Source organism: Dipodomys spectabilis, unplaced genomic scaffold (assembly GCF_019054845.1).
Source record: "Dipodomys spectabilis isolate Male_0828 unplaced genomic scaffold, ASM1905484v1 ptg000003l, whole genome shotgun sequence".
In the NCBI taxonomy this organism is placed as follows: Eukaryota; Metazoa; Chordata; class Mammalia; order Rodentia; family Heteromyidae; genus Dipodomys; species Dipodomys spectabilis.
This window is the reverse complement of record NW_024870680.1, coordinates 11,189,369-11,205,472: the sequence shown is the minus strand read 5'-3', so window position 1 is coordinate 11,205,472 and position 16,104 is coordinate 11,189,369. Positions and strand designations below refer to the sequence as shown.

Here is a 16,104-nt window from a genome sequence, read left to right as displayed (position 1 = left end):
AGGTCAATTTGTCTTGTAACCCTAAGAATCAGAAGTTCTTTTCAGCTGTTTGATTTTGAATTAGTTTAAGAAATGATTCATAAACTCATTAAAAATAACCTAAGAAAACTATAAGAGACTCAGAAAATTCAATTCTTCAATGAGTGACTTTTACAATGATTTACTACACTCAATTCTGAAAATACTATTTGCTATAGGTTCATATGTATGCAACTCAATGAAGACTAAATGACTAAATAAGAGTTCTTAAGAAGTCTGTATAGGGTCTTTTGTTGTAGTGCTTGGGATTATAGTGCTGTACCATGTGGCACAGATCCAAATGACATGCATGCTAAGCAAATGCTCTGCAGCTGAGCTACACTTCCAGGCCTTAAATTTTTCTTTGTTTTTGGTCAGCTGTGGTGCCTGAACTCTGGGCCTGGGCGCTGTCCCTCAGCCCTTCAGCTCAAGGCTAGTGCTCTACCACTTGAGCCACAGTGCTCAAGTGTGGTGCTGAGGAATTGAACCCCGGGCCTCATGCATACAATGCAAGCACTTTACCACTGGGCCACCTTCCAGCCCCCTGTCCTTAAATATTTAAGGACACACACAGCTATATCATTATCCTCATCAACTCTGTGAAGAAAATTCTTGTACTTACACAGAATAAGTGGTTTGTCCAAAGTGCTAGACCTGTGAGGTCTCAAACTGTCAAAGCATTGCTTCTATCATTCTTTTAGACCCTGCCAATTCTTTTTTTCTGTTTGTTTTTTGTGTGCCTGTTCTGGGGATTCAACTCGGAACCTAAGTACTCTCCTTGAGATTTTGTGCTCAGGCTTGAGCAACAGCTCCACTTCTGGCTGTTTTAGGGTAGTAAATTGGAGAGAAGAGTCTCAGGGATCTTCCTGCCCAGGCCGGCTTTGAACTCCAATTCTCATATCTCAGCCTCGTGAGAGACTATACCAATTATGGCTGAAAAATTGCTCATCCTTTCATCTTAGCCACATTTCCCATCCCTGTCTTGAATTAAAGGTACTTTTCTTCCACATTCCATCAGGAAAGAACTGAGAAATTTAAAAGTAACTTTTTTTCTCTGATATTGATTTAAAAATCTATTTTAATGACAGCGTAGTTACAAATATCTAATATTGATTATCTATAATGGTGTCTAAAGAGTTAAATTAATGCAATCGCATCAACTTTTATAGATTAGCAGTTACAAATGTTTTTTTTAATAACAAGCCCAATGGAAGATTTTAATTCAGAACAGTAAATTCCTTAACTCAATTAAAACACTGATAAGAAATATTCAGCTGTAAAGTTTAGTAAACATTGAGAATAGGATGGACATTTACTAAAGGTTAACTGGCAAAAGAGAAAAGAGCCAACAATGTTTTATTTTGAGCTGCTGGTTGTTTCTCAAAAGCTATACATGTAAATAAGTGATCTCCTGATAAAAGACAAAGTAAGAAACATTATTGCATCTTGTCTCAATGTGAAGACTTTTGAGGCTATTTAGTTTGTTTTCCTTCCTTCTCTTCCCCTCCCTTTCCTTCCCCTCCCTTTCCTTCCCTCCCTCCCTCCCTTCCTTCCTTGCTTCCCTTCCTTCCTTCCTTCCTTCTCCTTTGTTCCTTTTTGAGATGGGGCTCACTGTGTTGTCCAGGATGTCCTTGAACTCCTAGGCTCAAGTGATCCTTCAGTCACAGCTTCTGGAGTGGCTGGGACAGTAGGCCTAATATGTAGGCTCAGCTACATATTTTTCTTAATCGAGATAATAGATTTGAATGTCCACTTGCTAGAAGATCTTCTTCTGGGGGAGTTAATCATTTGATGAAATACTTTTGACTTCCTAAAAAAGTCATGATTCTATTTTTCTTATGTTACATTTTATGGAACAATAATTATATATTGAAATCAGCATTTTTATAGCTCAATAATGCAGACTTCTGTATGCATATTCTGATGCAGTGACTTTGCCACAGGGAACTTTTCCTTAACCACCTTTTTAGCTATAAAAGACAGGAATGAGTAAATCTTGGAAAAGGGATAACATCTTTGATATTGGCGATTCCCAAGATGCACTGTAAGTAGCGTTCAAATCCCATCCCAAAACCTCCATGTGGCACAGATCCAAACTGACGAAGGTCCAAATACCTGTTTTTAAAAACAGAGAATGATTACCTATAAACACTGTATGATTAGAATTCTACATTTCAAGAATCTTTTGCAATCATTTGTTACAGTTCTACATCATTGTGGTAGACCAGCCTAGTCTTTTCCCTCCTCAGAGAGAGAAATGGAGAAGTTACAGGGATGTAGCTACCCAAGGTTACCGAGATAAGTGGCAGTACATCCTGTTGTGTAGCTGTAAGCTTTAGTCACTTGATTCTTTTTCCTTTCAAGTTATTTATGAGTCCACAAATGCAAAGTCTTGCCTCATGAAGTGCAGACTATTTAATACTGAGCTTAACTCTTTTCCTTCTTTTATTGACATGCCAATGATAACGCTGTTTTCCTCCTTGCTCACGTTATACTGAAATACACAGAAAAGAACGAAGTGCTTTTCTAGATATATTATAAAGAGTTATGCCCTTGATAGTACACTGCATAGGGGCAGGCATGGATATAGTCTGCGATAGGTACTTTCTTCATGAAGAACGACTCTTTAAAGTTACAAAAATATACTTTTTGGGTGCCAGCATGGGTCCAGTTTCTGTTTTTGGACCAGTGCTGATTCCTGGAGTCATTTTTCTAGTACACTCAATAGCCTCTAATGCTCACCCAGGCATATTCTAGTCTCACTTAAGACAACATGGCTAACAAATGGTACATCCATGATTGAGACACAGATTTCAATAAACCAACATAGAATAACATGTAATGAAGAGATTTTATTTATATAATTTGTATCATTTGCTAGAGAACTTTTTGAGTCATCTAATATGAATTAAAATAAGATAATTAGTAAAATGATTTCTACAATAAGATTTATCACATAGCTGACAGTCATTTGGCTCAAGCATAAAGACTGTCATCTATCTCCTCGCTATTTATTTATTTTTTTGGGTCCGGTCATGGGGCCTGAACTCTGGGCCTGAGTGCTGTCCCTCAGCTCTTCAGCTCAAGGCTAGCGCTCTACCACTTGAGCCACAGCACCACTTCGGTTTTTTTCTTTTTGTTTATGTGGTGCTGAGGAATCAAACCCAGGGCCTCAGGCATGCAAGGCAAGTGCTCTACCACTGAGCCAACTTCCCAGTCCCTCTCCTCACTATTTATAATAGCAGAGAAACTATTATTTTAGGGAGTCAAGATTAAGTATTTACCTTCTAAAAAAGATAACTTTCAACAAGATGAGCTATAACCACAAAGAGTATCAATAGGACTTACTGATCTCAGATCAAACTCAGATTAGTATCTTGAGTAACTGAAATTTAATTGGTGAATTTATATTTTAGGTTTACAAGTCATGCAAGTATCCTTGGATTTAGTGACAAAATGAGACAAGATTGATCAAAGGCATATCAAACCACTAGTCATAAATACCTAAAGGACTTGAACAGAATGCTAGAAATAGTTTTAGATGTGCCTAAATTTCTCATACATTGGTGCTGACATGTTTGTAAACTCAGTTGAAATGTCTTATTTCCTGAATTGGCTTTGTCAGGTTAAAACAAAACACCAACTACTTCCAAGAAAAATATGTGTATGTACACATACACACACTTGATTGTTGTTACGATTCTAGGGCAACTGGTTATAGAAGAGATACTGTTAAAATCTGTGAAACTAGTTACAAGTTTTCTTTGCACATTGTCTGTAAAAGCAGGGAATGAGTATCTTTTTTCATGCCTGGCTATTCACAGTATGGAGGAACACTAGCAGAAATCAGACTTGAGTATTTCTAAGGTTCCTTCTACCTTTAATATACTATGATTACCATGTAACAGGAAGCAAAATAATAAGTACTTACAGTTAGAAATCTTAAAGAACGTGAAAACTTTAGTTGGGAAAGATTAATATTGCAATTGTCAATAAAAACTAGCAAAGGTCTAAAGTTACACAACCAATAATTAAAACAATTAGCTTTTCATCAAGGCTAGTTTTTATATCCTATATTATCTCACAGACAGAGTCTAAGGAGAAATGTATACACTTGCTTAGTCAGGCTTATTAACTAAGTATCAAGACTCAGAGCAAAGGAAAAGGGGTAGAAAGTAGCATTTACTGAGTCTTCCATTCAGAGTGGATATTTAATTTATATTGTTTCATTTCATCCTTACAATAACTCTGAGAAACAATATAATCATTCCACTTTGTAGTCATAAAAAGCAAGATTCTCAGAGAGATTAAATAAACTGAAAGCCCTTAATGGTAATTACAAAGCATTCAAATGCCATTACCTGGATGTAATTTTAGCAACTCTGAAACCTGTCTTATTCATTACTAAAAGTGTAATTTACCTCTTCTTTTCCTGAGGACAGCAAAGGGTTAATGAAATTTGCAGTACTACATCGAGTTTCTAAAGAAGTGTATTACAGAAATACTAACAAGTAACTTATCTCTAGTGCAAAGTTCTTTAATAGGACTGTGAAAAGAAGTACAGAACAGACAGGAAGTGAATGTCTAACTGCAGACAGATGTCTTTCTTCTCTAGGTAACTAAGATTCCAGTTCTTGGAGACCTTAGACTTAATTTGAGTTTTCACACATAAAGAAACTGAAGCATAGTTAAGAGCAAAGGTATTTGATTAAATGATCACTTCTCAGCTCCAAACTTTTAACTGTAAGATCTGTAAGGCACTTTGCACCTCTGGGCCTTAGGTCTAAAAAAGGTAACAAAAAGGGAATAATAATAGTACCTATCTCTCTGAGCATGGTGATGATCATATGAGATACTATACATGAAAATGTTAACTGATATATAATAGATCTTTTTAACACATCAAAATAACAACTTAGTTTTCATGGAGCTAAAGAAAATTAGTAAGCTTCTGATTCCCTGTTCAACTATTAACACTCTCCCACGGAGTGTGTGAATACAAGTAAAAGTCTTTTTATGTAACATTCAGACCAGTAACTAGAATAAGATCATTTAGGGACATGTTCTTACCATTGGTAAGCTTCTGTAAGTCCTGATCTATAAAAGGAAAAAAAAAATTGTTTCAGGCAATGGCAATAAGATAAATACATAAATCACCTAACACTTATTCTAGATTATGTATAAAGAGCTCTTTACCCAAAAAAGATTGTGTCTTCCAACAATATGCAATGGAGTTGAAGGCATAAAACTTGATAGTAAGTTGCTAATACTCTAAGCTATTCTCAAGTAAGTGTTAGATAACAAATGCTACAGAATGAAAAGAGGATCCAAAGACTAATCTGAGATGGGCTTATTGTCCTGTGACGTGAAAAACAAAAGATTATCAGTTAAGATGGCTGAGTACACACAATGAATATAGATACAATTCCTATTCTACAACATTAAACAACAGATTCTGAGGCTGCCTTTATAACAGTGTTGCAATTTTGTCTTGTCTAATTTGAGAAATGTAAATAACATTTAAGCATTCAGTGTTCATTAAAGTTAATCTCAGCCCTGTTTAAATAACAAATTGTCCAGGACCACAGTGTATCTGAAGTGATGAGGGCTGTGATAATTTAAACATATAATACTACAGAAAAATATGACCAGTAATCACAGACAGATCCCTGAGATAGGGAAACACATATCCATTTCATTAGGAAAGATAAATTTGGTTATTATCAAATATTAGGTAAACATTTAATGTTATGAGGAAAGGTTTCCTGGAGGAAGGAAGTTAGGAAAGAAAACAGACCAATTAATCTTTCAACAGAAGAGATTTCTTGCCATGTATGATTTTTATTGTGTTTAAAAAAACAACAACAGAAAATGCTGAAATTCTTTCCATCTAGCGTTTGACCTTCAATTCCACAACTTTCTCAGGATTTTGTAACACTTTGGTGGTAGTATCGAGTCTTCTCAGGTCCTCTTAATTCTCCTCCCCACCCTCCACACCCCTCTTTTTCTTTGGGAGCCTAAGCCAATACAGACCTTAGTAGACTGGGATTTCAAAACTAAATTACCTAAAGATTTATCGATTAGGATCTTGGAAAAGCATCTATATTGAAAGCATTTCTCCATTAGGAAAAGAAGGCCTTACTAATGGCTAATTTAATAGGATGCTTTCAAATTCTAGCTTTTCCAGATTATGAAACCAAGTATTATCTGGAGAAGAGGATTAAGACAGGAAGTTTATAAGTCTGGAACAGCCCAAGTGAAAATCATGGAAAATAGGTTTAGAACCTGGTCTAATTTAGGAAGTCATTGTGGTCTGCTGGCAAACCATGCACTTTCTGGCAAATCTTGAATATACAGGAGTGGTAGTTCAATTAGAAATATGATTCCCTATTTCTCATCTCCAAAGTGTTTTTTCTTGTTTTTTATCTTTTACATTTTTTTGCCGGGGGGGGGGGGGGGGGGGGAACAGGGGGCTGGTCCTGAGCCTTGAAGAGTATGGACACTGTCCCTGAGCTTCTTTTGCTCAAGGCTAGCACTCTATTACCTGAGCCACAACTCCACTTCTGGGTTTTGTAGTAATTTATTTCAGGTAAGAGGTACAGTGGTTCACACCTGTAATCCTAGCTACTCTGGAGGCTGAGATCTGAGGATTGTGGCTAGAAGCTAGCCTTGGCAGGAAAAGTCCAACTCCAATTAACCACCAGAAAATGGAAGTGGTGCTATGGCTCAAAGTGGTAGAGTGCTAGCCTTGAGTGAAAAAAGCTCAGGGACAGCACCCAGGCCCTAAGTTCAAGGCCCACTACCAACAATAACAACAAAAGTTTCAACGACTTTCTTGCTCAGTCTGGCTTTGAACTGTGATCCTTAGATCTCAGCCTCTTGAGTAGCTAGTATTACAGGTATGAGTCACTGGCAGCTGGCTTAAATTATCTTTAAGTAGTTGTACAAAGGACTTTTCATTTAACAAAGCATTTTACAAATACAATGTATCTTGATCAATGTTACCCTTTTCATCATTCTCCAAAGTATTTTCTCTGCATTTATAGATCCATTTACCAGGTCTCAAACAGCAAGTCAAAATAAAATAGCAAAATCAAGACCCATACACAGTAGAGAACCTGGGGAAGTGAAATTTCCTTATTCTAAATGCTAGCTGAGCAGTTATTTTTAGTTCTTTTCTTTTCCTGTCTTTATCCTTTTCCTGGTTCAGTCTGCCCTTATATGTTGTAGGAGGCTGCCATTTACAAACAAGAGAAGGTTAAAAAGAACACAGGTAAGAAAAAATGCAGGACAAGCTTACAGGGAAAAGCTTCCTCTTCCTTTTGCTATTTAAAAAGCTCCTTTCTACAGAGAGATATATGTACAAATGGCAGACAAATATTATTGTAGGCTTGTTTCTGACACTGTGAGTCTTAAGAAAATGAAAGCTGAGAAAGATTAGAAACACTTTACTCAGGCTACAGGACTTTGAGATCTAGGACTCTGAGATCTATGACTGTCAGGTGTGAGTACCAGGTGTTTTTCTCTGTTACTTTAGAGGAACTACCTTTGGACTATTCTAAAGCGAATTTTCTTTTAGGTTGGACCAATACCTCGCCAGTTGTTGCTCTAAGAAATGGTACCGCTCCTCCCTTAGGCTGCCTCCAAAGAGCTCTCCTACCCCAGGTACCAGAAGATCAACAGCAGCAACCTAGAAAAAAAGAGAAAAAGAAAAAAGAAGAACCATGAATAGCGTTACATTTTCAGATTATTCCAACAATCAGTGGATACTAAAAATTACTTGCCACTATGCTGGAGGAATACACCTTGTCCTATTTCTTTTTAGATTTCTTTTTTCCTTATACATTTAAGAATAGCATGTTATAGATCAAAGCACATTAAAAAAAACTTACTAGTCTAAAATGGGGCATAGTGGCTCAGAAGGCTGAAATCAGGAGATGGAGTCTGAGGTCAGCTTGGGCATAAAGTTAGAAGCCACCATCTTAACCAATAAAAAGGTAAGCATGTTGGCACATACCTGTCATCCCAGCTGTAAAGAAGCAGCATTAATAGGCGGATCATAGTCCAGGCCAGCCTGGACACAAAGCAAGATCCTACTCAAAACATAACAAGAGCAGAAAGGACTGGGGGCATGGCTCCAGTGGTAAGCACTTCTCAGCCGGCTAAAGATACTCAATTTAAACTCCAGTATCACAAAAACAAACGATCTTAAATATTCACATTGCCTTCCTTCGCTGTAAAATGAATGTTTCTTCCCATAAAAGTAAAAAGACAACTTTTAGTGTTTTAATAGCTGTACAGTTTCTTATTTAGAAGGTTACACATGGTGGGACATGCCTGTAAGCCCAGTGCTCAGAAATATGAGGCAAGAGCATCTCGAGTTCAAGGTAAGGCTATACTATACAGCCATTTTCTCATTAAAAAATGCACACACACAGAGGTCTCTTAATTTAACGGCTTTCTTTTTGTTGTATGTATGTATATGTGTATGTGTGCATTTGTTTTCTCATAATAATGTGACAATGAAGAATTTAATTTCTGCTTCTAGAGATTGAACCTAGGGCCTTGTGCAGGCTAATCATGTATCCTACACACTGCTGCCCCTACAAATGAAGAGATATAATTTGCAGCATTTCAGAATGTGATATGTAAGTTTAAGTATTGATTATTAATCAGATATGAATTAAAATATACCACTTTGGAGTTAAGAAGACAACATAAAACTATATAAAAGAGAAGAAGTAAACTACTACTGGCAAACACTTGTTACACCTCTTCTAGTCAGCAAGTTGGCACAGATAAAAGAGGCTTTAAATATGCAGTATGTTTTGAGTCAACCACAGAAAAGAGATTAAAACACAGGGTGTTTATTAGAGCATTATTTACAATAACAAAATCAAGTGTACACCAATAGGAGACTATTTGATAAATTTCAGGCAATGATACAAAAAAAAAAGGGACTTACGTGTACATAATGTTAGTTATGTTGCCACTATGATGGGAATGTAGATTTAAATTATTCCTTCTTTTCTCTTATTTGTATTTCCTTTTTTGTTTTTTTTTGGGGGGTCTGGTCGTGGGGCCTGAATTCTGGGCCTGGGTGCTGTCCATCAGCTCTTAAGCTCAAGGCTAGCACTCTACCACTTGAGCCACAGCGCCACTTCCGGTTTGTTTCTTTTTGCTTATGTGGTGCTAAGGAATCGAACCCAGGGCCTCATGCATGCAAGGCAAGCGCTCTACCACTGAGCCACCTTCCCAGCCCCTATTTGTATTTCCTTACTATCTAAAATGATATCACAAAGCATCCTAAAGTGGGGTGAGGGGAAGCTGGCAGCTTGTTACTTCAGTTTGTATTTCAATTATTAGTAACATTTAATTTTTCAGAACATTTATTTGCAATCTGCATTACTTTGGGAGAACAAATTCTTTTTAAAGCTCAAGAATATAAAAGCACAAAATGGAGAAAAATTTAGTGTAATTCTGAGCATGGTGGCTCAAGTCTGCTAATTCTTGCTAGTTGAGATTCAGAGATTGGGAAATCATGGTTTGAGGTCAGCCCCAGCCAAACAGGTCATGAAAAGTCTATCTCAATGGCTGGGTTCAATGATGTACCTGTGATCCAGCAACAGCAGAAGCACAATGATTGGGCACAGTGGTGTAGTGCAGGGTGTTATACTCAGCAATTCAGGAAAAACACTGGCTCTACAAACCAGAGTACAACTGGGAAATGAAGCCACACGTGTTTGAAAATTCCTTATAGAAAATATCCAACCCCTTTAAGTAGATGGTCCAAAGCATTTCTATTTATTCCTGTTTCTAAGTTTCGTCTCTGATTATTTCTGAGCAACACAGATGAAAAGTAATGACATAAGAACACCCAAAGTAAGTCAACCTTCCTACATTAGTCTTTTTCCCGGAACCTTGTTAAATCACAGCCAAGAGTCAGACATGACCTGGAATTATTAAACATCTTTCCGAATTAACAATCCTAAAAAGGTAAGACCAGAAAATATACATATTTGAGTTTCATGGCTTTGGGAGTAATGAACTTTATCGAATAGGAACCAGAGCTAAATCACTGAAGAATTCACCTAATTCATAGTAAAATGTTTTCTTGTCCTTTTTTTTTTTTTTTTTTGGGTCCGGTCGTGGGGCCTGAACTCTGGGCCTGGGCGCTGTCCCTCAGCTCTTCAGCTCAAGGCTAGAGCTCCACCACTTGAGCCACAGCACCACTTCCGGCTTTTTTCCTTTTTGCTTATGTGGTGCTGAGGAATCGAACCCAGGGCCTCAGGCATGCAAGGCAAGCGCTTCTACCACTGAGCCAACTTCCCAGCCCAGTAAAATGTTTTCTTAATCAAAAAAATTACCATAATTTGAGCAGTCGTAATTAAAAATTACAACTGTGCTTTAATGCATCTTTGGGAGACTTGAAATAACTGGAAGGACTTCAGTGCTTCTGTCCTTTCACTCCCCTGCTGGGTACCACTATACATTACTTTTCCCCAACTACCCCAGCTTTAAACAAAACCTGTTTACTTTGGGCAAATGTTCTAGGAGTGGAATGGCCCTGGCCATCTTCCTCCATGTATGTAAGTTTTAATTTTGCTTAAGTCACACAGCTGCAACAACATGCTGTCTAGAAATAGTATTGGTTCTCAAGCTGAACAAACCTTACTTTCTATTTATGATACTCCCCCATGATTCAGATTCTTTGATTCTGATCAACATACTGAAAATGAAACTCAGCTCTTGAACTAACAAGCAAGTTGGGCATAGTATTGCCTGTCAAAAACAGAAGGGCCTGGGGTGTGTGTGGCAAGTGTTAGAGTGCCTAACTAACAATCACAAGACTATTGAGTTCATAACCTGAGTACTGCTTCCAAACAAACATAAGAAACCCCAGGCAGACTAGACAGAAACAAAGCCTTTGGTATACCATTTTTTTCTATATTGAGTTCAAAGAAAGGAAAAAAGGTTAATGTCCTTTCTTTGTTTACTTCTCTTTCCTTCTATTTCAGGATTTAAAAACACTAATGACCACCATATTCAGATGCTTTTTTATTTAATTTTTCAGAGGCTATTACTTGGAATGATATAATATTACAAAATATTATGAAAAGACAATGTTTTACAAGCCATAGGAACATGTTTGTGGTCTCAAGACTCTCATACCTTTTGTTTTAACTGCTATCCCATTAGTATTGTGCCTCTGTAAACAACTAGCTAGGTTAAAAAGAAAGACCCTTCCAGATGCAACAGTGGGCTGTCAGGAGCAGCGACTGAAAAAGGCTAGTATAACAGTGAATCAATTTTACTTCTTTTTCTTTCCTTTTTCTTCTATTGGTGGTACTAGAGTTTGAGCTCAGGCCCTTGTGCTTGCTAGGCAGGCCCTTTCCAACTACAATGCTCCCAGGCCTTTTGCATTTCAGTTTTTTCCAGACAGGGTCTTGTGTTTGCTTGGGACTGACAACAGACCAAGACAAGATCCTTCTACTTACTGCCCTCAACTAGCTGGGATCACAGATATCACGAGCAGTTTATTGATTGAGATGGGGGTCTTGCTAAGTTTTTATCTAGGCTGGCCGAGAACCTTTTTTTTTTTTTTTTTAATTGGTCATGGGGCTTGAACTCTAGACCTGGAAACTGTCACTGAGCTCCTCAGCTCAAGGCAAGCACTCTAACACTTGAGCCACAGTGCCACTTCTGGTTTTCTGGTGGCTTATTGGAGATAAAGAGTCTCACAGACTTTCCTGCCTAGGATGGCTTTGAACCCTGATCCCCAGATCTCAGTCTCCTGAGTAGCTAGGATTACAGGCTTGAGCCACCAGCACCTGGCTGGCCAGGAACCTTGATTTTCCTTTTCTCTGCTCCTGAGCAGCTAGGATCAGAAGTGCTTGTCACGGTGTCTGGTCCTTGAAAGAGGCAAAAGTTTTACAGTTTGCAAAGATTTTTTAATGGTTTTAAAGGAATGGAATGAACACCTTGCCTTGAAATATATGTTCTTTTTCCCTCAGGGCCAAGGTAGTTACCACATTTCTTTCTTCCTTCGGGAGCTCTAAATTCCAGGCAAGCTAGCAGAAAACATCAGCTGGAGGCCAAAGGTTTTTAATATATGAGTTCTTCCCCTTAACAGAGGAAAAGCATTTCTGTTTAAACCATCATTTTTAGAATAAAAGTCTAACTTCTGGAAACTACCTGTGACTTTCCCTACTTTTCCATCTTCTATTTCATAGACTATTGATGGGTTTGGGTTTGGATTTTTTAAAAATTCCTTTTCTCTATCTTAGTAATTGTTACCACTTAATCTAAGATCTTATCTTTCCCTCCTGGCTAGTAAGATTTCCACAATTATCTTACTTGTCTTTAATCTCTTCCTACCTCAATCTCACCTGTATATCAGATGTTGGGTTTATTTTTAATTTTGTCTTCTGCTATGCTGAATGAAGCCCAAGATTTCTCCAGTATTTCAATCTCTCCATAATTTGGTCTCATTTTTTTGCTTTGCTGTCTTTATCACAATTTCCACTCTCCACATTTTTATAGTTTTAATAGTGTGTGTGTGTGTGTGTGTGTGTGTGTGTGTGTGTGTGTGTGTGTGTGTGTGTGTGTGTGTGTGTGTGTGTGTGTGTGTGCGCGCGCCAATACTGGGGCTTCAACTCACGGCCTGGGTGTTCTCCCTTAGCCTTTATGCTCAAGGCTGGCACTCCTATTGCTTGAGCCACACCTCTACTTCTGGCTTTTGGGTTGGTAACTGGAGATACGTCTCATAGATTTTCCTGCCCAGACTGGCTTTGAACTGTGATTTCAGATCTCAGCTTCCTGAGCAGCTAGGATTTCAAGTGTGTGTGACCAGGGCCCAGATTATAGTTTTAATTTGCAAAGCAATTTGGTACACAGTTAATGAGATTTCCACAAGCATGTAAGACACAAGGGTAATATCCACTTTTAAAGTAAACTTAGCTATTAAAGTATAGTGTATGTACAAAATATATACAAATAAGGAGTATATAATTATACTTTCATGAAATGAACACACTGTGTGACTCGTGATAATTCTTGTGAGGGCTCTCCTTTTCTGCTTGCTCTTACTGAGATGTGACTTGTGCATACACAGGTTTCGACCTTGATGTACCACTATCTGCTACCCTCATCAGAGGTCAAACAAAGGGGTTTGCCTGATTGTGGGCTTCGATTTTTACAACTGAGTTAAATAAACACTTTTTGCAAGTTATCTGGGTCGGTATGTCACTTACCAACACAAGACTCTGCCTGTTTCCAAAGTGATTTTCTTTTTATCAATTTATATTCCCACCAGCAGTGTAAGTTTCCTAACTCTGTTATGAACAACTAGAATCACAGGCCTTTTATGTTAGCAATTCTAATTGGTATGTAGTGGTGCCTTTTTGTGGTTGTAATTGGCATTTCCCCATCAACAAATGGGATTGACCATGAACCCCTGAGAATATTTGGCCAAGAAAGATTAAGTGGTAGTTACAGAAGCAAAACCTAGGGTTGCTGGCTGTATGTCAACTGCTTCTTCTGACATACTACAATACTTTATTCCAGAAAGATCATGGCTTTAGCAAAGCCACCAAATATGCCACATATCCTGCAATACTTAACAACTGTGTGATCTTGCACAAGTGTCTAGCCTCAGGTGCTAAGAAACAAAACCACCTTTTCTGTAAGAAGGGGATTACAGGCCCTTATAGGCACATTCAATGTATTCAATATGTATTAGTTTTTTTTCTCTTTTGAACATTATATTTGTCACATAATAGGTTCTCAATAATGGATGCTTATTTAGAATCTGTGTTTAATCTACTTTTAATCTTTTCTTCAGCCTAAAAGCCTGAGCACATTTCCTGTCTAATTCTGAAAATTGAGTTTACTTAAGTATGATCATGTAAATAATTTCTAGACTCCCTGAGTTTCTTTTTCTTTCTCTTTTGTTTTTTTTAAGAAGAAAAGATTTATTGCCAGCAGAGCTAACAAGGCCAAGTTCTCATGAGGAAAGGGAGAAAATGGTCCTCCCTGAGTTTCTTTTCTTTTGCCCTTCTTCATAATACTACAGCTTTGAACATTCTTGTTTTACCAGAAGGCTTAGGGAGCATTTATGTTCATGTTTATCTGGCTGAAATGGAGAAATACACTAGCAGCAAAAGTTTAAAAAATCTATTTCACACGCACAAAATTACTTTTCCTCTCATCGTTCTCTAGAATTCCTTGAATTCTACAGCATTCACAATGCACAATATTTAATAGTAAAGAATAAGGGAACAAATTAAAATGGACTGAAATTCATACTTTTAACTTTGACATAAATTCCTTGGATAGCCATTCAACACTAAAAAAGGTAAGTTAGGAATAAAAGCAGGTGCTTATTTCAACAGGTTGTAAAAAACTTAGGTTGATAATATAAAATGTTACAATCTATGGTTAAGGTTAATAGCCCTACTAAATGATACTTGAATATTTTGGTAATGATAAGCTACATGCTATAGTACTGCATTAATTGTGGAAGTACACAAAAGTCTCATTATAGTGCTTTCACAGACCACATAATTAGAGAGACTGTGCTATAAACAAGGCCTAGTGATTTGTCTCAAAGTAAGATATGTTAGTGTAGTCCATGGGACAAATACCTTTTTAAGGACTCTTATGTAATAACAATGTTAGATGGAAGTGCCAGCACTCTTGCACATGTACATACACACATTATGAATGTGCTCTATCTCTGTAATATTTAATCCTGTCAACTTGATTAGACTGAAAAGTATGTAGGATATTGTTTGTTAGTAATAACTGACTTAATGAATGGATTAACCCTTTGATAGATTCATAATCTGATGACATTACTGGGAGGTATAAAAGACAAGTGGTGGGGCCAACTAAGAAAAACTGGGTGACTTGAGATGTGTGCCTGGGCTATGTCCTATCTTTTCTGTTTCCTAGATATGATGTGAAATGTTGTGCTCTGCCAGGCTCTTCCTGACACGTTTGAAACTGTGAGCCAAAATAAATATTCCTCTTTTACATCTATTGTTTATGTTATATATTTTGGTCACAATGAAATAAAAGTGATTAATTACAATAAGTTTTGGGTCTCCCTCATCAGTATTGTGGTTTGAACTCAGGGCCTTGAAGTGGCTCAGCTGGCATTCTACTACTTGAGTTAGGCCTCTACTTTTGCCGGTTAATTTTTGGAGATGGAATATCTCATGGACCTTTCTGTCCAGGGTTGGCCTCGAACTCTAGCCTCTAGATCTCAGCTTTCTGAGAAGGTAGAATTACAAGTGTGAACCACCAGCACCTGGCCACAATTAAGTTTTAATCACAATGTAGACAGTAAGGAGAGAAAACTTCATAGTTCTTGACTATCTACCACTCCAAATATTGCTATGTACTTTTCATATATTACGTAATTTAGTCATCAGAACTCCAGAACACAGTAAATCACAGCTTCACCTACCACCCTGCCTACAACCTCCTAAGATTTGAAATGGGCTATGCCCAAATTCCTAACCCTAAGAACTATGAGACATAAAAAAAATTTTGCTATTGGTCCAAGAAAAAAACAGATAAAGAAACTCTGGAAAATATTATCATTTTACTTGTAGATATCAGGAAACTAAGATTTAAAGGTATAACTAAGATTACATAGTTATATGCACAGATCTGAGAGTTGACCCTAAAAACATCTTATCCTAGGGCCATTAGACTTTCCTTTAAGCCATACTGCCATCACTTATAAAATTTAAAGTGGGCTGGGAAGTTGGCTCAGTGGTAGAGTGCTTGCCTTGTATGCATGAGGCCCTAGGTTTGATTCCTCAGCACCACAAAGGCAGAAAAAAGTAGGACGTGGTGCTGTGGCTCAAGTGGTAGGGTACTAGCCTTGAGCTGAAGAGCTTCCAGGCCCAGAGTTCAGCCTCCATGACCAACAAAAAACAAGAACGAAAATGAAATTTAAAGTGAAAGTTCTTTATAGCACCCCATCAATTTCTTTAGCAAATTAAGTCACTACTTACTATGTACCTACTATGTGTGTCTAAAACCACGCTGAATTGTATACATTCACCTATCCAT

General features: G+C 37.5%; 1 protein-coding gene across 3 annotated transcripts in view; it reads right to left on the bottom strand.

The window, feature by feature from the left end:
* Window positions 1-1,563: 1,563 nt before the first annotated feature.
* The window catches only part of Nars2 (asparaginyl-tRNA synthetase 2, mitochondrial), a 107,146-nt gene continuing 92,605 nt past the window's right edge, over window positions 1,564-16,104 (bottom strand). For all 3 annotated transcript variants that reach the window (XM_042688745.1, XM_042688754.1, XM_042688763.1), the window contains 3 exons: window positions 7,611-7,708; window positions 5,089-5,115; window positions 1,564-2,133 (listed from right to left, as the gene is read on the bottom strand). In XM_042688745.1, the coding sequence (XP_042544679.1) occupies window positions 1,989-2,133; window positions 5,089-5,115; window positions 7,611-7,708 (270 nt within the window). In that variant the 3' untranslated portion in view covers window positions 1,564-1,988. The remainder of the gene's footprint in view (window positions 2,134-5,088; window positions 5,116-7,610; window positions 7,709-16,104) is intronic.